The sequence below is a fragment of the Maylandia zebra genome, linkage group LG20, assembly GCF_041146795.1.
Source record: "Maylandia zebra isolate NMK-2024a linkage group LG20, Mzebra_GT3a, whole genome shotgun sequence".
NCBI classification, from domain to species: domain Eukaryota; kingdom Metazoa; phylum Chordata; class Actinopteri; order Cichliformes; family Cichlidae; genus Maylandia; species Maylandia zebra.
This window is the reverse complement of record NC_135186.1, coordinates 32,714,666-32,740,082: the sequence shown is the minus strand read 5'-3', so window position 1 is coordinate 32,740,082 and position 25,417 is coordinate 32,714,666. Positions and strand designations below refer to the sequence as shown.

At 40.9% G+C, this 25,417-nt stretch overlaps 2 protein-coding genes across 2 annotated transcripts; both read left to right on the top strand.

Annotated features, from left to right (window-relative positions):
• Positions 1 to 1,636: 1,636 nt before the first annotated feature.
• On the top strand, positions 1,637 to 16,937 carry pip4k2ca (phosphatidylinositol-5-phosphate 4-kinase, type II, gamma a). The gene is made up of 10 exons (XM_004560249.4): positions 1,637 to 2,100; positions 4,066 to 4,163; positions 4,421 to 4,517; positions 4,900 to 5,046; positions 12,202 to 12,348; positions 12,609 to 12,647; positions 12,759 to 12,872; positions 13,141 to 13,405; positions 14,387 to 14,490; positions 14,898 to 16,937. Exons 1-10 carry the CDS (start codon positions 1,942 to 1,944, stop codon positions 14,976 to 14,978), a joined length of 1,251 nt encoding a protein of 416 aa, XP_004560306.1. The 5' UTR covers positions 1,637 to 1,941; the 3' UTR covers positions 14,979 to 16,937.
• Positions 16,938 to 22,586: 5,649 nt separating this feature from the next.
• On the top strand, positions 22,587 to 25,349 carry ackr5 (atypical chemokine receptor 5). The gene is made up of 2 exons (XM_004560250.5): positions 22,587 to 22,730; positions 23,816 to 25,349. Exon 2 carries the CDS (start codon positions 23,819 to 23,821, stop codon positions 24,893 to 24,895), a length of 1,077 nt encoding a protein of 358 aa, XP_004560307.1. The 5' UTR covers positions 22,587 to 22,730; positions 23,816 to 23,818; the 3' UTR covers positions 24,896 to 25,349.
• The last annotated feature ends 68 nt before the right edge of the window (positions 25,350 to 25,417 follow it).

The window sequence follows — 25,417 nt, the reverse complement described above, 5'->3', positions numbered from 1 at the left end:
TTTATTTAAGTGAGTTACATATCTTTACATAGCAGTCCCAAAGTCAAATGATATAAATACAATTTCTTGTTGGGCCCCTATGGCCCCCATTATACACAGATCCGTCACAACAGTAACAAATGCCTGCCTAATACTTATTGGTTCCATCTTATGCTTTCAAAACATCTCCAGTCCCTCAGGGCTTGGACACAGGACCTCTGAGGATGGGATGCTGGAGGTAAAACCGTTAGGTTCTGTTGGCTGTGCGGCTGGAGAATCAGTGTATCAGATCTGTTTTATCAGAGCATTCTACAGATGCTCAGTCAGATTGGGATCCACATAGTTTGGCGAAAAGAGCACATATTTATGCTGAAAAATGCCAGTGTTAGTAAGGTATCACAAAACCAGTTGAACCAATGACATCAGTAGGTTCAAATGGGACAGGCTACTGAAAGAAATTCTCTAATGATAATCAGAAACAATCCATGGAGTCTGTCCATTTCTAAATTTCCACAGAAATTAAGAGCTGAAAATTGTATTACGCTTGGATAAACCCCCTTGAAATGTCCAAACAACATTTATAAAACAAGTGATAAATTACACTAACTTCTTTCAGCCACAATACATAATGATTCGTTCTCAAACCTGTCAAAATGTGGGCCAGTTCTCCGAAGATATCAACACAAGAACTGATTCTGCATCAGCACTGGCACCACAATGGTGGAATAAATAGAATTTCAGCTGGTTTTGAGGAATCTGCTTTATGCAGCAGAACCTGGAGAAGAAGAAAAATCATGACAGAAAAAAATCTGTATGTTATTCTGTGTGTTTTTATGGCAATCACCCACAACTCTGTCTACTACAATTTGCACATTTACACCCTTATCAACCAATTAAAAGCCATCATATATTTACTGTGCTTGTTTTATTTTTTATGTCTGTTAACTGTAATTACAAAGTCATTTTTATTTTACTCTATTTTTTATTAAATAGCTAAAGACATTAAAAATAGCAACACTACTTTATTGCATTAAAACAGCTGTATTATATTATAATACTAATCTTTATTGTGCCATATTCATATTCACACACACACACACACACACACACACACACACACACACACACACACACACACACACACACACAATATTTTTTGTTATTTGTCAAAATTATTATTATTACATCTTCAACTTATTCTTTTGTTCTCCACCTATACATTTTTCTCAATTTTCCTTAATTTTTTTTAAGGAAACACTGCACACCTAGCTGAAATATGCCAAGTTTTTGGATAATTGCTCTTTAGCACAGAAGAGGATTAGAGCCACTAGGAGAGAAAAAGTGGGGATGTCTTATTTTTTTTCAGATTTCTGAAAATGACTGAAAAACTGGAGAACTGTTGCTCAAAACCACTTGAAAAAACTTTATTCTAAAGTTTGGCTGCCTAGAAGCAAAATATAAAGAAATGAAGGCTGTTTCAAGACTTTTGCACATTACTATATATCAGTATTAAGATAATATTTACTCTCATTTTCAGATCTATGACAGAGATGAATTAACATTTGAAATGATCCAGTTTTTAAGAAACCGTATCCAACTGACGGAGAAATTAATCGTACACTGACCACGTGGTCTATAATAACACAGGTGGGCTCGAGGGGGCGGTGGTGGACTGTCTGTCAGTGATTACATGGACCTGTGAAGTCACGCTTGGGTGAAGTTAGTAATGATTCATCTCCTCGGTTTAAACGTTAAGCGGTGCTCTGGGGAAACAGCGTCAGTCTGACACCAGCTGAGCGGGTCTGGTGACCTTTAGTTGTTGCGAGCCTGGACAGAACAGCGCGAGGAAGGTTAGCCGCTTTAGCTTGAGAGCTCCGGGTGACGGCAGCCGTCAGGAAGAGGCGTCACCGCCCGCACCAGCGCCAGTCGGAGCAGGGCACAAGGGGGAGACGGTCTGCGGCTATGGCTGCCCTCGGTAACACGGGGGCTACCTCCAGTCCTATGGTGATCCTGGCGCCCAAAACGAAGACGAAGAAGAAGCACTTCGTGCAGCAGAAGGTGAAGGTGTTCCGGGCTAGCGACCCCGTGCTGAGCGTCTTCATGTGGGGCGTTAATCACTCGGTGAGTCGGTGTTAGCTAACGTATCACTAAATGCTAATGTTGGTGCTAACTCAGTGTTAGCATGAAAGCTAGCCAGAGTACAGGTAACATCCCCGGACAGGTGAGGGTGTTAGATCGAAATCCGTCTGGTTGAGTGACAGTACACGTTCACCTGGAGAAGAACACGGATGTTTACAGAGCTGCACAAACGGTGGGAACTTGTTTTGCGGCACACGGGGCTGAAAGGTCTTTATATTCGTACAGTTTATTTACAAAGCAGGTAAATGTGATTCTGTCCTGCTGAAGTTTCTCACGAGTGAAAATCATTCACATAAAATCCTGGCTAAAGAATTCCCGGTGTAGTTTAATATTCATGAACTTTCAGATGTATATATTATTTGAAGGGGTCACAACACCTGTCACAATTTCTACATAACAGATGAATGAATGGCATAAACAAACATAAAAGACAAGTATACATTAATACAAGAACATTCAAACTTGGCACATACGGGGCTATAAGACCACAGAAACCATCTGTGTTTTGACAGCCTAAAATTAAAATGTTCATATTTCAAGATCTGTTTGAATTCCCCTTTTAAATGTGTCAAGCAGGGGAGATCAGGGTGGTTCTAGTCTGTTGTGTTTGGGTGGGGCGCTAGAAATAAAGGATAGGGAACTGATGAGATGAAAACTGGAAGTTTGAGCAGCTGACTACTAAAATAAAGTAATCTCTCTCTGAGATCACTGTCTCTCCTTCCACGCTATCCCAGCATCGCTGTATGATGACTTGTATAGGGTGAAGATCCTCACTTAAAGTCTGCATGTGGCTCAGTCTGTAAATCTTTTGTGCATATCTCAAAATGCTTACAAATACAAAAGGTGCATCTTTGTGGGTGGGGTGCACATGACCTCACAGGTTTCCTTCAGTATTGCCACACTGATCGGTCAGTTCCTGTAAAGAAACAAAAAAAAAAAATAGAACTGTGTAAATGAACAGATTCCTGGTAGAAAGCATTGTTACGTTCTAAAAAACTCCACTTGAAGGTTAAACGTGCTGAATCATGCAGAAACTCTGACACAGCTGTCAAATAATGACCACATCTTAACAATAACAGCCTTTAAATTTCAACTAAAATATTGGAAACACGTTACAGCTCAAATGTCTTATTCTTCTTTTTATTCTTGTCCTACTGTTCAATGAACGTGATGGGCTGCTGAGCATTTTCTTCTTGGAGCTATTGGTGGATGCGTTAATTTATAAACCGCACTCCATGTTTTATTCAGTAGGACCTGAAACTAGTGAATGAGCCCATAAAGTCATGAAGAAGGTGTTTGCTGAGGTCACAGAGCAAATTAGCTGAGATCCATGCAGACTTTGTGCCCCAAAGTTTGCCTGTGGTTTTGAGTAACAAGAGGATTGCTCCACTCTATACTTCATTTATAAAAGTAGCTCATTCTTAACTACAAATAATATTTTTTAAAAAGTGTCAGATTGAAAGAAATTTTTGAAAAGTAATGAAGTAATTTTAAACTAAACATTTGATGCTGCTTTAATCCAAGATATCAGCAATCTGGTGCTTTTTCTCTTCTTACATGAAAGACATTTGATGGCCTCATTTTGGATTCTCTTAAAATGATTAATGAGCCGCTTTAGTTGTGCAACATCAGAAAACTGACAAGTCCCCACAGTGCTGTCTTACAGCTTGAGAGTTACAAATGTTTGTTTTCTAAATCTCTTCTAAAAATCTCTTCTTATTGCCTGACTTGTTTTCTCTTCATTTGGCTTGTTTCTTGTCATTTTCAAGTATTTTTAATCATTTTCTTTTGAATGGTTAATGCATTTTTAATCTTTCTGTGAAGCCCATTGTAACATTAAGATCAGTTGTCTTTCATTGCTTGTAAAAACAAAATGATATTTGTCAGTTGTGGGTTTATTTCAGACACTGAATTCTGTTTAATGATTGCCTCTTTTTTTTTCTGCAGATTAATGATCTCAACCAGGTGCCTGTTCCCGTCATGCTGCTGCCCGATGACTTCAAAGCCAACACTAAGATCAAAGTCAACAACCACCTCTTCAACAAGTAAGACTCAGAAATGAGCACATTTTCACATGGAACAGATTGAAATTTATAACTAGTCAAGTGAAAATGTAACTTGCTGACCCCTTGAAGCTTTTGAGAAACTACAAAAAAACCCATCGGGGTATAAATCAGTGATAAGACTGGATGTTTGTGTTGGACTGTAGAGCTGGACAAATGTTTTGGAGCTGAAATTTAGTGAGAAATAAGTCATGTTTGTCTTGGAATGAGTTAAGTTTCCTAACTGCTTCCTCTCACAGGGAAAACCTCCCAGGACATTTCAAGTTCAAAGAATACTGCCCTCAGGTCTTTCGAAATCTAAGGGAACGGTTTGGTATTGAGGATCTGGACTATCAGGTGTGTAAAGTTGAGTCGTTGGCTGGTGATCACTGATGATACTGTTGAATGGCGCATTCAAAACAAATATGAAGTTTTTGCCTGGCTCGAGTACAAACAGTCTGCGCAGCGAAGAGAATTGACCTGAATTTGCTTTGGGCTACACAAAGACAGCAAGTATTAGTTGTAAATCTCCTGGCACCACCGACAATCAGAAATGGAGGATGGCTGTACTGAAGCCATTTGAGAGGCGGAGCTTTCATTGGTGGTACTGCATGTTTGGGGCGAATGCACCATAAGGGATGATCGTAGCTTGTTTTCATAAAAAATGACTGAAATTACTTCTTGTCTTTAGTACTTTACTAAAGATGAGTGCCTGTGCTAACCTGTGTGACGTTTCCAGGTGTCACTGACTCGCAGCCCACCTTTCAGCGTTGATGATCAGGGAGAAGGCCTGCTCCTTAACTCTTATGACCGGACGCTGGTGGTTAAGCAGATCTCCAGCGAGGATGTGGCAGACATGCACAACATCCTGTCAGAGTATCACCAGGTATGGTTATAGCAGTGTGTGTGTGTGTGTGTGTGTGTGTGTGTGTGTGTGTGTGTGTGTGTGTGTGTCAGCCAAACTAGTGATGTCTGCAGGCCATTTAGACGTGTAGAAAGCTTTTCTGGCCTGCCCAAACCTTTAATTACAACTCTGATCAGCACACGTCATTTTTAAATCCCATGCCTTTATTTTCTTAGTTCTTTCTCTTCCAAGTGTAATTATTTATAGTATTTTATGACATTTAAAACTTTTTTTTTTTAAAGATTATTTACCTTGTTTTCCTGGCTTGAGATTAAATTTCATGGAAGCACTGGTCTGCATATAGTTGAGGCTTAAGAGTCTGTGTTGGCTCACCTTACAGAAGGCTTTGGCTTTTCCTGTTATTAACAAAACTGTATTTAAATCCTCCCAGCTAGTTTCCCAGACTTGGATTAAACCTAAGACTAACACTAAAAGAAAGGTTTGAACATTGCAGTTGCTTTTATTCTAGGGCTAGGCTTATGGCATGTCTGGTAAACTAAGCCTTGGGTGACAAAAATTGTATATGCAGGATAAAAAGTTTATTTATTGTTAATAAGTTTACACGCCACATTTGTTTGTGGCATGTGGCTTGTTTGTTTGTTGTTTGATGGTTACTTTTAAAGGGTCTCTGCCTTGTTGTGTGGAACCAGTAAATGGTATTTGTATAGCGCTTTACTAGTCCCCAAGGACCCCAAAGCGCTTTACACATTCAGTCATCCACCCATTCACACACACATTCACAGTGTCTCGCCCAAGGACACAATGACCTTCTGATTACAAGGCGAACTCCCAACTCCTGAGCCACGATCGCCCCAGTGTCATTAACTGAAGTAGCTAAAGCCTGTCTGAAATGTAACTACACGTTACATTGCGCGAGTTCTAGTCAAGTCTGACGCACTTAGCCATTTCCGGTCCAAATGCCTCTTCAGATCATATTTAGATAAATACTTGCACAACACTGGCAGTTAAATGGGTGTAAATTCCTTCAACTACGATCGAGTGATTAGTTACAGGTGTTAACATACCATCTAGGTAACAATGAGAAACAGATTTACTAGCAGTTAGTTTCTAAGTTTAACAATAAACGAAATTCCAAAAACCAAAACCCAAGTGGTTTATGGGACTATTTTTGTCTTTCTTAAGACACACACGCGTACAAACAGACAAAAGCCTGTGTGGTGCTGTGAGATTAGATCCTCCTGTACCAACACATGCAGAGCCAAAGATGGCTGCAGGTGTCTGTCAGAAAGCCTGTGTAGAGTTCCTTCAAAACAAAAATGAAAATGAGGTCCAGCCAGGTAAAGTTAACACAACACAGGTCTGTGACAACTCTGCGCAGCTATTTCAGGTATTTGAGATGAGATGCGATCTTTGAAGAGTTGGTGAAGAGTTCAGTGGAAATCAAAGTGGTTTTGCCTGAAGTCCTACATTCCTATTGACTACAGCTAATATCAACAAGACAACAATGGCAATGTCTGTTGCAAGTTTTATGGTTTTGGTTAAATGGTTTCAATAAAAATACACTCTGAAGGTCAGTGACGTACAGCCCTATAAATGCTGATGAGCAGATTAGTCAATGTATACCTGTGGTGTATCAGAGATAACACTATCCACACACTCAAGTCAGTGACTAATATGATGTTGCATGGTTAGAGTAATTTGTTGCAGAAAAGTAGCATTACTAGGGAGAGTCACTGATCAATAAGTGACTCTAGTTGTATGGTTTGATCTGCCATGACAGGAGACGGCCGATTAGCCTCTAAATCATATTCTCATTAGATTGAGCTACGGCCGACATGTGCCTCTCGGAAACAAGCGTGGTTGTTAGAAAGTGTAAATACCTGAATTCAATTCAATTCAATTTTATTTATATAGCGCCAAATCACAACAGTCGCCTCAAGGCGTTTAATATTGTACAGTAGATCGTACAATAATAGATACAGAGAAAAACCCAACAATCATATGACCCCCTATGAGCAAGCACTTTGGCGACAGTGGGAAGGAAAAACTCCCTTTTAACAGGAAGAAACCTCCGACAGAACCAGGCTCAGGGAGGGGATAAAAGGGATACAAAAGACATGCTGTGGAAGAGAGCCAGAGGTTAATAGCAGATATGATTCAATGCAGAGAGGTCTATTAACACATAGTGAGTGAGAAAGGTGACTGAAAAGGAAAAACTCAATGCATTATGGGAATCCCCTGGCAGCCTAACTAAGGGGGGATTCAGGGTCACCTGGTCCAGCCCTAACTATATGCTTTAGCAAAAAGGAAAGTTTGAAGCCTAATCTTAAAAGTAGAGATAGTGTCTGTCTCCCGAATCCAACCTGGAAGCTGGTTCCACAGAAGAGGGGCCCGAAAACTGAATGCTCTCGCTCCCATTCTACTTTTAAATACTCTAGTAAGTATTTAAAAGTATATAAACCTTTGATTTGACTCTGAAAAAAATGAGGATATGAATTCAGTTGTTCTTGTTTGCGTCTTCCTCATCGTGCAGCAGCCAGTACTATCCCCACGCAGCCATTTGCCTGTTAATTTTGCATCTCCTTTACTTCAGAGAAGTCCAGACTCTCCTATGAGGGCTGGTTTTTGTGATCAAGCTAGTTTTGAAAACACAGCGCTGTTAAATAAGCCTTGTTCTCATTAAAAAATAAGAACATTAAAATGGTGAGTTAAACAAGATTATGACATGATAGTGAGAGAGCCGAATGATATCTCTGTGTGAAAGCTGAGAGTTTTTAAGCTGACAGTGTTTGTGCTTTTTTTCATTCAGGTGGAGAATATAGTTATTTTATGCAACTAATGCTTAAGATTTGTTTTTGTTTTTTTTGTTTTTTAAATCTTTTTCAAACCCATCCTGTTTGTGGATCACAAAATTGAATTCATAAACATTCTTTTCTGAGGAACAGAGTTTATTTGATATTGTAAATGTCAGTTAATATTTAACTGGTGACACACATTCTTAGCAAAAACAAACAAACAAAAAATTATATATATATATGTTATTAAAACCCGATTCTTTGATCCCCATGATAGAACAGAGAAAACCCGACTCATAGTGGTCAAAACATTTATAATTCTTTATTCAATCATCTTCCGGAAGAGAGAGCCCTGCACAGCCCAACGCCAGTTGCAGGATCTCTAACATTAGAATCATAAAATGTGTCTCATATAGGTGTTATTTTGGTACTTTACATGTCACACAGTTTCAACAACTCCTTATATGGTACAGGTTCCTCTTTTCTGTCTGGCTTCCCGTATTTATTAATATGCTTGTATAGCTCTACACTAACTTCCTGTTTTTCAGTCTGGCTGAGCACTTAGTTTGTGAGTCAAGCAGACAATGTAGATGTCAGGGCCTTTTATTGTGAAAGGAAGAAACAGGAAGAAGCCCTTTCTGAACGTTGATAGAACAGGTATTGGATTTTAATAATAAGAAGACAGCTGAGCGAACACTAATTTTAGTTAAGTTTATGCAAATTCATGTCAAAACAAAGTTAGACCAATTCGAAGGCTGACTTGCTTCATATTATCTTTTTTTCCCATCCATCCATTTTCTTTCAATTATCCAGTTTAGGGTCAGACTTCAACCTTTTTCTAGTGTCATAGGGTGAGGGGCACATCAAGAGACTTTTAACCTCACATCTTTACTGAAAGATCACGTTTCCTTCAACAGTAATCTGCTGAGAAGCTGCAGGAAGAGTGACATTAATAAAAGCGTGACATGCAAGTTGGAGACTGTCCCAGTTGTTTCTTTTTCATCCTGCAGTGCAACTATAAATAAACCTCCCCATGAGCATCTTGAGTCCTTTCTGCCTGCTGCTCATTCAGTCAGCCCGGAGTCTGTCTGTCCATCTCACCTCCTGTCTGCTTTCCTGAGCTGTGTGTCTGCTGCTGCGCGTGTCCTACTTCACGTATTTTCTGTCTCCTTCATTTGGACCTTTGCAGCTGAAAAAAACAAAAGCATTTGTCCTGGAGGTCTGGAAGTAAGCATTTCGTGCAGATTATGAAAACAACTATTTATAGATTTGGCAGCAGGCTGGTGCTGTGAGTAAGAAAATAATTTCTTATTGTCTTGAATCATCCTTGATGGAGATCCTGGATTTGGTTTAAGGTGTTTCTCAGACACTCAGCCAGGCCGTTAACCTTCCTGTGGGCGGAAAGCCCAACTGGAAGACGATATCCTTCTGCAGACCAAAGCATTTCTCATCATCAAGGTTAGCCAAGGTTGTTTTTTTTTTGTTTGTTTGTTTTTCTGTTACAGTCACAGGACACCTTTGCGCACAGGGCTGAACAAACACGCTATATTGTTGGTTTATTAAAGATATTCAAATGTTCATATCGCCACATCTGTGTTCATGTAAATATCAGAGTACATTTGAAGGGGAGATCAGAGCGGTGACATGCTTTCTTTCCTGTTTTGTTTGTTTACATCAGGTTTTATTTGCCATTTGCCGTTCGGCCTGGTGGAGCTGAGTCATGTAGATGATTCAAAACTAGATCTCACTTCAGGCTAAACAGTCCACTGAGCAAACCTTTGGCTGCTTTGGGCTCTCGGTGGAATGTGTAGCCTGTGGTTGTGCAGCCTACATAAAAGTGCGAGGGAGATGAGGAAAATGGCAGCTCTGTTTCAGGACGTTTACTTCATTCAGCACTGAATGAACTCATTGTTTGTTTTGTAGATCAGTTTGTTTATTGTGAGTTTTCTGGAGGATATTTAACTTCTGTGCTACATTTTTAGCCTGCAGAACATTTGTTCGCTTGGACCGGGCATGAGAGCTTTGACTTTACTTTAGCATTACTCAAATTAATTTTGACAGTATTTTGGGTGAGGTTTTTTGGCAGGTGTAGGGATTTTGTCTTGAGGATCTGGTCTGTTGATGCTGTGATAGACTGGTGAGCTGTCTAGAGTGTACCTCGCCTCTCGCTCTACGACAAATGCGATGGGCTTCATTGGCTAAACGGTCAAAAATAGAAGGATTTTTATAGCAACATTTTTAAATGCATTGCAATAAAATTACATTATATTTGCTCGCACACATAGTAGTGTAGTCCTGTGTCTTCGTCAGCCAGTAGTAACAAAAGAGTGCAAAACAAACTGTCAAAAAGAGCATCAGCACAACAGTGATGTGCATCCAGAGAATGGGCAACTTTCTTGCTTCCAAATGTTTCCTGGCGCCTGTTTATAGTCAATCTGTTGACCAGATAGTCTTGGAAATGCAGATTAACATTTTATTTGAAGTAATCTGGAAACTCATGATATTTGTTTGTTGGGTAGGTATTTGCATTTTGGTTTGGGGTTTCATGTATTGGTTTATTTACAGCGTGGGAAAAAGATAGTTTAAGCGTGCGCATCTGATCATCACGTCATTTCACCAGCTTTGTTGCTAGATAATGTTGTGATAATGAACAGTTGGCTGAACATGTGTCACTGGCTTCGGTTGGTGATGGAGAAAGCAAAGGTGATGCCTGTGATCACTTTGCATGTAAATCTTAACAGCACAGCTTCTGTGTGTGTAGTAATTTTAACAACACCTTCAAAACTTTAACCTCCCACACTGTAGACTCAATGAGCACTTTATTAGGAACGCATGTACACCCGCCTGTTCATGCAGTTATCTAAGAATGTTCTCTAGATACACTCCAGGGTGGGGCTGGTTGGGTGAGGCACCACCACATTGAGATGTTTTATATCCCACTGCTTATGGTGCATGTTTTCTTGGTGTGCCTCCAAACTGTTTTCATTTGTACACATTACAAGTTTTTCTTAACACAGATGGGAGCGGTTTACTGACTTAGCCATAATTTTGAAATGCTTGTGTGCCACAGTGAATCAAGTGAGTGTAAAATATGAAGGCTTCATGTAGTCAAGGCTTCAATTTGAACTTGAATTTGACACAACATTTATCGAGTTATGTATAAAAGTCATGCAGATAGCTGAGCTGACCAGAAAAGCATCCACATGTATGCAAGCTGCAGATCCTCTGACAGCCTCGTGGTCAGAAAATGGTGTTAGGACACAAAGAGAGATGTCTTTTTAACACTGTGAGCATCTATTGGTCTGATGGGACACTGAATGAGGCCAGTCTCAGGGAAGCATCTATTTTAACTGACTGCTATAGCGAGTGCTGAGCACAGCTAAAAGTCTGACCCTGATACACTCAGTAATTGGCCTCCATCACTTGTGAAGTTAACATTTGGGTTTGTTGATAATCTTTTGAGTTATCGATGCTAGATTTTTGGCCCATTCTCAAGTCAAAGCAATTGTTAATTCAGTAAAAATGATGGGCACTGTCATCTTACTACAGTGGGCGTGTCCTCTACCTACTGATGTGTGAATGAAACTCGATGCCTAAGTAAACACTTTGTAAACCACATTTGGTATATTGTTCTTAGGAAAGCTGCCGTTATGCACAGCTGCTGAAATAAGTTGTTCAACCGGTCTTAGTGCAAAGGTCTGTCTAACTTTAGTTTGTTGGTGATGGAGTACCAGATGAAAACAAGAAGTACTTCAAGTTTCAGCGTTTCCCATGCATGCTTGCGAGCCAGCCAGGCTTATTAATGACTGCCCAAGTATATTTTTGCTTGTTTTTTATGTGTTTCCATCTCATGTTTTAAAAATTCAGTTGCTACTTACCAGCGGGGGGGAGGTCAGAGAGTAAGTTTACTTTATCCTGAGACATTTTGGCAGCCAAACCAAGACGATATTCCGGAAAATAGTTGGAAGTTTACCAGAGAAGCAAATAATGTTTGCATGCAAATCAGCGTAGGTACAACAAAGGATGGATCAGTAAGAAACAGGAGCAGACCAAGCATGACCCAAGTGTACAACACATAATGATGTGTCAGGGCTTTAAAGTTTATGATGAATCTCATTTCTCCACGAGAGACGATATGAAGCATTGCAAAGACCCTCAATTTAAATTTTCAGTTGAATTGAAATCGAGACATTGATCTCAATTTCTCCAGCACAGACATGAAACTAGAGTTATTAATCGCTCTTGCTTCAAAAGAGAGTTTGAATGTTTGAAGCTTTAGCTTCAGTTTTTGTTCGTTGTGTTTGTGAAGTTGTTTCTGCCGTTGACATTAATCCTCCTTTTCCACCTGTCATGCAAATTCACAGTCATTTCCTCTTTGCAGCACATAGTGAAGTGTCACGGGAACACGCTGCTGCCACAGTTCCTGGGTATGTACCGCGTCACCGTGGACAGCGAGGAGACCTACCTGATGGTCATGAGGAACATGTTCAGCCACAGACTGGTGGTGCACAGGAAGTACGACCTCAAGGTGAAGAGGAACTGCATGGCAGTCTGACCTTTTTTTTTTTTTTTTAATCACTGCTTCTCATCAGTGATTCACAAATTAATGAGGAAGTCGTGCTAGTTTCCACAAGTTGAGATTTTGGAAATGGTCCAAATTTATTCATGATTTTATTAGAAAAACAAAATGATTATCCGTTTAATTTAGTGTTTTGCTCTTTAAGATGGTCTCTCACTCTTTCTGTTTGATGTGTCAGTGGTAATATTAAAAGCAGTTTCTCTTTGTAGGGCTCTCTGGTGGATCGGGAAGCAAGCGACAAAGAAAGGGTAAAAGAAACCTCTTCCTTTGTCCTCTTTTCATATCATTATGTTGTTTTCTGTCTTATCTCAAAGCCAAGAGTCCTCCTGAGATGTATAATTTATTAATTTACCCCGAAGGTCAAAGAGCTCCCTACCTTCAAAGACATGGACTTCAGGAACAACATGCAGAAGGTTTATGTGACTGAGGAGGAGAAGGAAAAGTTCATGGAGAAGCTAAACAGAGATGTCGAGGTGGGTGAGCGGTTTTGTTGTTGTTGTTGTTGTTGTTTCTCTCCTCTGCCACACAGTGGCAGTATCAGCCTGCTGAGGTTGCTCCTCTGTTGCTGTTTAGGAAATATTAAATGTATTTACTTAAATTACTAGTGAAGGAGGAGAAGTTTCAGTTTTATGAGGAAATTGCAGATCTATCGTGTTTTAAGAGTTTGAAAATCGAAGTAGGTATTCTTTTTAAGCTTGGTTATAAAAGCCTTTTAGAAAACACTGTCCTCTCCTCGCTCAGTTTCTAGTGAGGCTGAAGATCATGGACTACAGCCTGCTGCTCGGCATCCACGACATCGGCCGAGCTGAACGGGAGGAGGAGGAGTGTGAGGAAGAGGTCAAAGAGGAAGATCCGGAGGCAGAAAACGGCCTTGCACCGGGTCCTACGGTGGGCTCTTATGGCAACTCTCCGGAGGGAATCGCTGGTTACATGTCCTCCGTCAAGCCTCTGGGGCCCGGGGAGTTCGACCCCTACGTGGACGTGTATGCAGTTAGGAGCTGCCCAGGTGAATACTGGTGGGGAGGGGATGCTTAAACCTGAAAGTTAGCTGACTGCATTGATCAAACCAGTACCAGTGACTGTTTTCTGTCTTCATTTTATTTTTTAAACCAACACCAACCGTTTGTTTCTACATGTTTTGAGTCATTGTGTGATGAATCAATCAGTGCCTCACAATCAGCCGATTGTCTCTGCCATGCAAAATTATGCTGTCGTGCTATAAATAGTTTATGAGCTCCAGGCTCCAAAGTACATGGGGGTGGGTTTAGCACTCAAGCTGGTTTATTTCTCCCAGCATTTTTGAGCCAGAGCAGGAGACGGTCGTGTAATATTTAGGGATTAAAATAAACATCTGTTTAAAACTTGCACCTTAACTTGTTTTTGTATTCTGCGATTTGTTGTGTGGCGAACTTTGAGCGTGAGTATTATGGGATGTGTCATGGTTCAAATACTACTGCACCAGTTTAAAGGCTATGACACAGAGGACGGTGACTTTTTTTACCTGTCTTATTCCTGTCTGGAGAAAACTACCAAAGGTCATATCAAGATGTCAGAAGGTGGCATATGAAATGTCTCCTTTTTACCCGTTTTCTCCAACCAGGCAGGTTGTCTGTTGTTTGAGAATAATTTTTGAACAAAGTCATATTCTAATCCTTGTAATTGTTGTTTATTGCTGTGAAAAGGAGAAACATGTTCTGTGTAACAGCCTGGAGATATCACCCTGACAACTTTAGATCCTGAAGAAATCTCTTTGGAAGTTGAGCCTGGTGTTTCAGATTTGGTTGATTTTCTTTTATTCAGTGTAAAAAAAAAAAAGAAAAGCCTTTTACAAATGACTGTAATGTAATAATATAGCTGTAGTGGTTCTAATTTTAATATCTGAACAGGGAGCTTTTGGTTTGATGCTTTTTAAATGAGACCTGTGACTACCGCTGTCACCACAAGCCTGGTAAAATAACCCAGATTGTTCTCTGCCTTTTAATCTCAGGAGCCCCTCAGAGGGAGGTCTACTTCATGGGCCTGATTGACGTGCTCACGCAGTATGACACCAAGAAGAAAGCCGCTCATGCAGCAAAAACTGTCAAACACGGGGTGAGTAGCACAAGAGAGGTGGAGGGCTGCTGTCAGCCGCTCGAAACACTCTGCTGTACCCGTACGGAGGTCGAGAAATTTACAGATGAAGCTGGTCGCTTAGATTATTGTAATTCCTTGTTTACTTGCTTATAATGCCTCCCTGAAACGACTGCAGGGTGTTCAGAATGCTGCTGCTAGGCTTTTGACAAAGTATCCCAAATACTCGCATGCCACTCCCCTGCTGATCCAACTGCAGTGTCTCCCTGTTAAGTTCAGGGTCCATTTTCTGCTTCGGTGAAGCATTTTGTGATTTTTATCTTGAAAGGTGCTATATAAATAAAATGTTACTTTACTTACTTACTGACAATGTTATGTATTTATTTGTTTCCCCCCCCCCCCCCCCCCCCTCTCTCTCTGTGTTCCAGGCTGGTGCTGAAATCTCCACAGTCCACCCCGAGCAATACGCCAAAAGGTTTCGTGATTTCATCTCAAACATATTTGCGTAACACTGCCACAGGTCGATCCAATTGAGAGCTAAAAGTCTTCTACTATAGACTAAAAGTAGTATGCACACACACAGGTCATTCTTTAGAGTTGATGATCTGAGGCAAGACTTAAGTTGTAGCAATATAATATACTACTTCTGATGCATATATTTATTTTTAAGATGTATTTCTGTAGATGTTAACACTTAATGAATTAACTCTGGAGCAATAGGGTACCTGCTGTTGATCAGTGTTGAAAGTGTTAAACTGCATCTGTGTAAGTTCAGATATTATGTCTCTTTCCTCTGCTTTACTTTGGTTTTCCAGCTGTGAACTTAACTTAGATTGATTAAACTTTTGCTTTTGCAGAGGATTAGATGAGAACACTAATTTCATGTGTTAAATAAATAGGAGATGTTGGCTTAAATAGAATAAAGGAAGTAGAGGGGAATGGGTTTCATAGCTCTTTCCAAAAGTAACAAAAATCTGCTTATATGCACCTCTAAAGCACCACAGAGGTAACCTTGTGGTTAACATCTCTGGGTTGGACGATAACTGCTGATTGACGATACATTTGGAGATGAGAGGTTTCTGTGTGAACGATCCATCAGTATCTGAGTGTAACGACTCAGATTGAGGCAGACTTGAGGCACCACATCAAGTCTGCTTTACAGATACCCCCCCCCAAAAATGTCAATGAGGTTTATTTCAAGCAAAAATGCTATTCAAAATTGTCCCAAATCTCGGTTTATTGAACTGGGCTCAAATCTGGTGACTGTGAAGGCCGTAGCATAAGATTTGCATCATTCTCACGAGAGAATTCAGCGAACCCTTGTGCTCTGTGGAAGGAGGCGCTGCTATCAGGAGAAATACTTCATCACATGAAAAGACAGAAATCAGTCAGAAGAGTTTAGTTTTGACTTGCAGTGATGCTTTCATGTCAGTCAACTCACAGACTGCATACACCCCATCTGATCTTAAATGGCTCAGTAAAATAATAACCTAGTTAAAAAAAATCTACAAAAGATGTATATCTCTTTTTTTAAATAGATTTTTAAATAAATGATAAAACCACAACTTCATTTTCTTAGACGGTTTTTGTCATTGATGAGGTTTAGAGGTGCCAGTAGGCAGATGTTCTCTCGGCAACAAAACATATTCCCTACACCCTGTGAGCTTAATGAAGATTGGTATTAAAGGCAGTAGTACACTAGGTTCTGCACTTGAAGAATATTATTATTTATGGATATATGGACGCCATTTGATTTCCAGTGCCAAATGTGTGGGATCAAAGCTTTATAAAAGCAGGATTTGCACTTTGAATGAGTGTTTTGCTGCTGAGCAGGTAAATGAAACGCAGTTTGAGCAGATCAAATGCTGATTTCCACCAAAGCCTCCATTATTCTCATCATTAAAATGTGTAGAGCAACGTTGTCACGGTTAAACGACCAGAAAGAAGAAAATAGAAAGCATATGGGACGATTTGGCCTGCACACATCTCTTAGCCTGTTAGGATATTCGGTAGTTTGAAGGTGATTTATGAAGGTGCAAATATTTAAGGATCATTTCTGCCTTTTAAAAAAATCATGTGTTTTTGATGTTGTTGTTGTTGTAAAATAAATATGAAAACAGCTTCTGAGAATGAGCCCATCCGTCATGATTCTGACTCCTGGTGTAGTATTTTGTGTGTTAAAATGACCGATATGAGTCACAGTAGCATTAGGATTATGAAGTATCATGTGTGTAATGTAATGGTATTTGAGATTTAGTGATGACCAGAGTACCGTGTGAAACATTCTGGATATAAACACTACATTTCAGTCGCTCAGCCTTACAGCAGTGGGATATTAAACAGCATTCCTGAACAGTGACAGGGCAGTGATACTCTCTGTATGATGCCTCATCTACTCCATGATTGCACATGTATTTTTACAAATCAGCTTTTGGACCAAAATATATTTTACCAAGAATTTCTGGAAAGTGTTCGACTCATCATTCTTGTGTAATTGTGTGCGTGCGTGTTGGTGTGTGTGTGTGTGGGGGGGGGGGGGGGGGGGGGGGGTTGGTGGGTGAGGGGAGAGCTGTATGCTCACTATCTCAACTTCTAAATGTAAAAAAAATTTGATAAAATGAGGGGGGGGAGATTTGAGGTTCTACGGTTTCAGCTGCTCCTTTTAGGAGTTGCCACAGCAGATCATCTGCCCCCCTCTCTAGAATCCTCTTCAGTCACACCAACACTCTGCATACCCTCCTTCACTACATCCATGAATCTTCTCTGTGGGCTTCGTCTTTTCCTCCTGCCTGGCAGCTCCATCGTCAACATCCTTTGACCAGTGTATCCACTATCCCTCCTACATATGTCCAAATTATCTTCAGCTTGGCTCCTAACTTTGTCTCCAAGCCGCTCAACCTGAGCTGGCCTTCTAATCTTGCCCGCCCTCTTTACTCCCAGTAAAAATCTTAACATCAGTGCTTGAGATGGAGTGAGTACAGCTGGTTTTATTCTCCTGCCTTTTATCTCTAATTCTTTAAGTGGCTGGCCAGTATAGTAATGGTTTGCATTTATATAGCGCTTTTCGAGACCTTTAATGCCACTATTCATTCACTCTCACATTCACACACTGGTGGAGGCAAGCTACAGTTGTAGCCACAGCTGCCTTGGGGCAGACTGACAGAGGCGGGGCTGCCATATCGCACCGTCGGCCCCTTTGGTCATCACCAGTAGGCGGTAGGTGAAGGACACAACGACCAAGACAGACAGAGCTGGGGATTGAACCGGCAACCTTCCGGGTACAAGATGAGCTGTGATACCTTGCTTGGCAGTTTCCAAGGCCTTAGGTATGGGCAGCTTGCTGTATTTCTTAGCACCCCTTTCTTCATTGCATCTTTCTGCAGCTCTGATAATTGGCTGACTTCCCTCCGTGCTACCGTGATCCTGGCTCCTTCTCCATGGAGGGAACTGCTGGCTGTTCATCTTGTAGCCAAGCATCTCCGTGACCACTGCTACCATGGTGTAGATCAGCTGGTTAGTTCCCATGATGGTCTCTGTAGAGATTGTCCGTAACGCTGCATTCACATCATCTAGTAGACCTTCAGAGGGTAGTCTTGGTACCTGGCTACGGAGGGTCCAGGTACCAAGTGTGACCTGATCTTTCAGGTCACACTCAACGCTCCTTGTGTCAAACTTTGATGTCTTGGCTCACTTTTGCTGTAGCATGTGTGTTGTATATATCATCAATCTTCAGTTGTGATAGCAGTTTTTTTTTTTTTTCAGAATGTTGGAACGCTGGGCCACTAATTGTTTGGATGTTGGATATTGAAGATTCCATAGGTCCCACATCCTCTTCAAGATGCTCCAAAGGCGTATAATGTTACCACGATGTTATCCAGAGCGAGAGAGATATACATAAAGCCCATTTTTCAGGCTCATTGTTGGTGTTTTGGTAACTACCATGTAGGCAGTTGAAACCAGAAGTGTATAAAATTCTAGTATTTCGCTCACTAAAGCTGAAGCACAGTTATTTGGAGCTTAAAATAATGGGAAAAACACTGAAAAAGCCCCATCAGCTGAGGTGATTGGTTGTGTTTGGACACCTGTTAATCTTACAATACTCAGTCAGTAACCATCCTAAGAAAAATGAGGTTGCATATGGGCTATACAGTCAAACGTTTGCAGATATAAAGTGATAAATCTGCAAGTGAAAATGTCTTGGATTAGAGTTGCAAGCAGTGCGAGTAAATGGTTACCCTGGAAGTAGTTTGTTAGTATTTTGCAGGTCAGAATAATCAGATAAAGCATAGGTGTTGACATTAGAGCTGTTCTTAGATAATGTGATGAAGGTCAGGGGCTGCTTTTTGTCTCACTGTTTCCAAAAGATGTGTTTCTGCTGACTGGTTCCTTCCTGTTTCATCAGCAGAGATCAAATCTGCTGACTGGTTCCTCCTTGTTTCACCAGAAAACCGAAGGGGGGCCCAGTCAACAGGATGGGCACAGAAAGACAGAAAGAGGGAGCAGTTGAAGGGTCAGTAAGCAACAAAGTGCTGACCACCCCCAGAGACAGTAGGAACGTTGAGTCCAGAGAACAGATCCCATTAATCAGTGTGAATCGTGGCCAAAACAAACCTTCCTGCATTCTCCCCATATATTGCTGACCTTGGTTTAGCCCCAACTGTGAGGCCATGGCTTATCCGGGCTCACTCATCACGTGCACTGTCCTCCACCATCCCTCAAGACCAATCTTAACTTTCTTTTGTCCCAGTACTTCAGTCATTAAATCACCTGATGCATAACCACAGAGATGAAGCCAAGCTCGCTTTTAAGAGTGTTAAAATGTTGTGATGATGAGGATGTGTGCTTCTCTAGATTAAAGAGCCTCCTTCCTCAGTGAGGCTGGGGTGGCCCAGGGCTCCCACCTTGCTCTACACTCGGCAAATCGCAGCACAGAGTACGGCTTCCTGGCATTGTTCTCTGCTATGTGGGCCCTCTTTATACTATTTCTTCTTACTGGCATCATACTTACAGGATCATGTGAGATAACTAACAAATGCATCCTCCCCCTCCATCACTCAGTCACTGCAAACCTTTTAACCACTTAAGCCAAGGCTGTTGAACAAGATTCTGCCTGCTCGACTTTGTTGTATTTTTTGATTATTGCTGGAAGGCCAGTTCAGCAGTCTTCTACTACAAAAGTATGCTCTACATGTAGTCTAGCATTGTCTTGCTGAAATACACAAGGCATTCAGTCAATCTGTGTGTCCCTGCCTCCACTCTGTGTCTTCACCACAGCCATTTCCATGATTTTCACGAAACCATTTATATCCTTAACATCAGACCTAACCAACACCGCCGCCGTTCCCTTCATGTACATGTACATTGAAGTGTGCTGTCTTACCTCTGGACACTCACTTCATCCAACTTCCTCCAGAGTTTGTCTTTCACTTCTGACATCCAACCTGTGGGGCATAGGGACTGACAACATTTAACGTAACTCTTCAGTTTCTAGCTTTAAACTCATTCTTTTCTGACACCCTCTTCATCTCCACAACACTATTCTCATGCCATTCCTTCAAGGTTAGGGTTATTCCATTTCTCTGTCTACACCACTGGTGTTAAACTCCAGTCCTCAAGGGCCGGTGTCCTGAAACTTTTCCATGTGTCCCTGCTGCAACACACATGAATAAAATTAGCAGGTCATTAGCAAAACTCTAGAATTTGACTGAATGCTGAGGTGGCATTTTGCCCATTTGATTCATGTCACAGCAGCTCATGATTTATTGAACATGGTGCAATAAAACTACTTTTAGAAGGGTTTTCTAAATCCTTACATTTACCTCAGTAGGGTTAGGGGTTCCCATCTAAGGATACAGTCAGGTTCTACTATGAACTACTAATTTATGCAGGTGTGTTGCAGCAGGGACACATGGAAAAGTTTCAGGACACCGGCCCTCGAGGACTGGAGTTTAACACTCCTGGTCTACACCATTGCAGAGCAGCTTGAATCCACCTTGAGTCCTCCGTCCTTGCTTCCCTTCCAGCTGGTAAAAAACGAATCGTGACCATTCTAAATAACAGGCATCCAATACTAACTTTTGTCCTTGTTTCTTGTGCATAGCGATTTCTTTTGGTTATATTATATATTCTATATAATGACATATTCTTCACAATTTTATGTTGAAGGACATTATTCCAAATGCATAAAACGATGCAGGACTTGCAGACAGACAGGTAAATAAAAATCTGAGCTCTTTGTTAGGAGTCTAAAGTTTGTAAGAAGTCTAAAAGAAACAAAATCCAAACTTGGAAACTGGAGCATGATGCATACAAAGGAACAAACACAGGCAAGATAAATAAATGCTTAGACGAAGGATAAAAGGAAATTGAGACCATGTATACATATACACACAAATAGACTAATCAGGGGCAGTGGAAACGCATGGGGAGCAAAACACACCTGAACTTAATCAAGGTAAGAAGACAAGAAGCCGGAGTACATGAGACACATGACTGACAAAATGAAACCGAACAGAAAGGATTCAAACAGGGAAACAAACGTCTAATACAAACACAGGGACTTGACAACAAGAAAGCACAGAGACTAGACACAAAAACAATTCAAACAAAACAAAAATGATTCCAGAAACAAGTCAACAAAAACTCAACATACAATAATAATCCAAACTTGAAGAGTTAACAAAGAAAACCAGACTTAAAAACTCAAAAATAAACGGAAAACTTGAAATGAGCCCAAAGAATCTCAGACCATGAAAATAAAGGAGATGTTGAAATGTTAGAAACATTATCAGCTGCGACATTGCACCATCATTGGTCTACTGTAGCAAAATAACCAGACTTTACTGCAACAATGTAGTACTGTTATGTGTAATACAACATATATATGATGATTTATTATTATCTTATGACAGCTTATCAAATTCGAGGTAACCCAGATGCTACCTGCAAGCTGATGTCTGACCTTTGACCTATGGTCCTGAAGCATTACATACTAAAATGGTGTATTTTATTATCTTTACCCATGTGTTTGGGGCAGAATTGGCCGAAATCTTTGGCTTCTATGAGCTGTAAAAACTTTATGGCATCATTTCATTTTCATTGTGTCTCATTGAAAAAATAAAAAAGCGTGTTGTGCAGCTCTCTACGTGCATCTTCATATGGTTCTTTTTGACATTTTTTTTCCACTGTCAACTTTGACCTTGGGTACTAACAATAAAGGTCGAGGTTAAATACTTAGCCAACCTGGGTACTCATATCCCCGGAGGCCTAGTATATTGTTGTGAAGTAAAGTAAGTTTTTCATAAAAATTTGTGGGTAATAAAATGTTTTAATTGATTTTTTTCACATTTGGTGCGACTTTAATCCAATCTACTATCACACAACATAAAAACATATCTAAAAAGAAACTATGGATGCTGGACAGACAGACAAGCAACCAGAACCGATTACGTTCTCCCTTCAGGGGGAGAATTACAGTTATTCTCTCTTACAGAACAGCCTTTAAACTACCAGTGGTAAGCCCATAATATTTGAACAATGATGCATTATGTTTTGCAATTTCGCCCCTGTACACCACCACAGTGGATCTCAAATCAGACAGACACGATGTGATTCAGGTGCAGACATCCAACTTTAATTAAAAGGGGTTTAATAGAACCCACTTTTATTCTACTAGTAGAACCTTTGCATTATTCACAGCTTAATCTGTTTTTTTTAATGTAATTTAATAACAATCAGCTTTCAACAGCAAATTTGAATTTTTTTAGATTAAAACTGTACATTGAATTCTCATTTTTATATACTTATATGGGTTTACTTGAATGGAAGACAGCTGTGATTTGTCGAGGGCGTGAACTTTACAAAGGGAACTTGGGTCACTGAGAAACTTGAGTTTCATTATTGCACATTTCTAGCAATAATTACTTTTGGAAATCCTCCTTATATAACTTCTCTATTCATGCGCAATACATTATTTCTTTATTTAAATTATTGTATCACTAGCTTTGTGGCTGTCTCTGTACTTCAGTTGTCCTACTCAGTGCTCACTGAGGATGCCATAGCTGTATGTGTGTGTGTGTTTGTTTATGGGAAATGGGAGGGTAGAAACTCCTGTTCGATTGCCCACATAGTCCTGAGCAGCAGAGCTGAAAAGGCACATCTCCCATCTGCAGACTTCACACAGAAGATTCTCCACTAGACGATAAGGTCTCAGGAGCGACCTTCCCCATTCAGCTCCTGTGTACGCTGCCACCGCCACTGAGGTACGAGAAAACTCAGTCATTTTCAAGGTTGTTAAACCCCACTTTACCTTTAGTCTAGATCTTAAAGGGAAACACTTTATACATCTATCTGTTGTCAGGTGTGGAAAATCATGTTATTGTTTTTACATAGAAATATATTTTTACACAGAAATATAGATAGAGATCGTCAGTTGTTAGGTTGCATTTAGGTGTAGGTGATTTTGAAGAGATTGGAGGCTTCAAAATCTGACACTTGCAAGTCTGAAGAGGTCAGAGATCCAGCAACACTCTGTTGTGTAATGCTTTACCAGCGTGTTTCAGATTGTGTTGATTTATTTATGCAAGTTTCTGGAGTTTTGACCTCTTTGGATTTTTTTTAGATAGAAGAATGTGTGAAATGAAAAGCACTTTTTTTTCTTTTTCACTGTTATAGACGTGCAAAGTTGAATCTGTTGAAATCATCTCCAGGAAAAATAAGCTATTAATTGGGCATTTTCTGTTGGTGTAAAGGCAAGCTTGTCAGTAGTTTCAGGTTGCAATTTGGGGAAATGTGGGAGGCTGATTTGGATGAGAATAGTAAAGTAAAGGCACTGTGGACAAATTCACCTTCCTCCAAGATGCATGGAGGTGAGGATAAAATCTAAAGGTGTCAAAACTTGTGCAACACTTCTTGCAGAAAGATCTATTTCATGGTTTTTATTGTACATAGCATGAGTGTTTCTGAGTTTTTGACTTCGTTTCAGCTTAGTGAGAAAGAAGAATGCTTGGAATGGAAACCGTCTGTGTTTTAGATGTGCAGAGTTATATATGTGGAGCGTTGTGAATGAAAAACATGCTATAAATCTGAATTCTAAACATATCCATGCTTGCATTCACCTCAACGCGAGGCACTCCTGCTCTGAACTGAACACTGTAGGTTGTGAAATAGTTTTCTAATAACCTGCTGGGCTTTTTGTATTCACCTCTCAAAAACATTTTGAGTAAACCACCTCCTCCTCCTCCTGTGCCCCTCTTATGCAACGTCTTAAAACATAATCAGATTAACCTCAAAATAAATTTAAACCCTGTCAGGATATGAAACGCTTTCCTTTGCTTTTTCACTCCAGAACATGACCATTTTCAACCACTCGCTTGACTACTTGAACGGCACGCCATGGTTCGTCTTCGACTGCACCCTCCAGCTCAACACGAACTCCCGGCGCATCGCCCTCTTCCTGATGTACCTTTTCATCTTCATGGTGGGCCTGATGGAGAACACGCTGGTCGTCTGGGTCAACTGGCGCCGAAGGCATTCCTCCAATGCGGTCCTCTTCTGCATCATCAACGTGAGCCTGTCGGACCTGATGGTGATTGTGATCCTTCCTTTCTTCATGATGGAGGTGACCATGGACCAGGTCTGGCTGTGGGGTCGCTTCCTCTGCAAGGTCACCCACCTCATCTACGTGATCAACTTCTACAGCAGCTCCTTCTTCCTGGCCTTCATGACCCTCGAACGCTATTTCTCACTGTCAAGACCGTCATCGTCAAGCTTCTTCCCTGCAGGAGGCCGGAAGCGGTGGGTGGTCTGTGGGGGCCTCTGGGGGCTCTCCTTGTTTCTGGCTCTGTTAGAGAACGTCCATGTGAATCTTCTGGAGTGGGAAGAGCCAGGTTGTTACATGCTGCCTGAATACAACTACATCGAATGGTTCGTCACTGTGTCTTTCTTGTGCCTGGTTTTCCAGTTCCTGGTCCCCGCTGCTGTCATCATTACCTGCAATGTGCTGATTGCTCGTACAGCCAACAGGGCGACGGATGTGCAGAACCGACGGGATGTTTGGCTGGTGCACGTATACTCCCTTGTGTTTGTAATGTGCTGGCTCCCCTACCACTTGGTCATGTTCTTGATGATAATAGACGACCTTGAGCCCTATGTATTCAGCTGCAACACGGTGGAAGTGCTCTACTTTTCTTTCAGCGTGGTGCAGACCATTTCGCTTTTGCACTGTGTTGCCAACCCCTTCCTCTACAACTTCCTCAGCAAGAGCTTTCGGAACAACCTGATCAACACCATGTTGAACTACATTCCCAGAGAGGGGACTGCAGAACAGGTGGGACCCAGAGCCAACGCCAAAACTGCAAATGAGGGCGGTAGAGACCCGGGGAAGCGGAGTAACGCCAGCACCAGCCATTCTGATGTTGGATCATAAGATGAAGCTGAGCTAAGGATCAAGTAAGCTCCAGTCGCGGTATATTTGACTGAACTAAATTCAGCCCTGTTGCTTCCAAGTATCACAGGCATCGATCGGGCTCATACCTTCCTCTCATAGTCCACTTCCTGTTTTGTTAAGCATGTACCTGATCAGTTTCACACACAGGAGGGCAGGAAATGTTTGATGTCTTCCTGCAAAGCTGCTCAACTCACACAGGAACTCATGGCACAGTGAATGTTCCAGGAATTCGTGTCAACAAAATGTGCTGCAGTGCCCCACAGGAGAAATCCTCATATCAGTATACACAAATGCAAATGTGAAAATGTAACTGTTTAATTGCATAAAATCAAAGCTTAATGTTACTAAATGCTTATTTATCTGGATGCTGATGTAGTCATACCTGTAAAAAAACAAAACAAAACAAAAAAACAATAAAACTCCCTTAAACGCTGGTGGTTTCGATCCAAGCTGGAAAAGCTGAGTTGGCTTTTGTAAGATGATTTGATGATGACAAAGCAC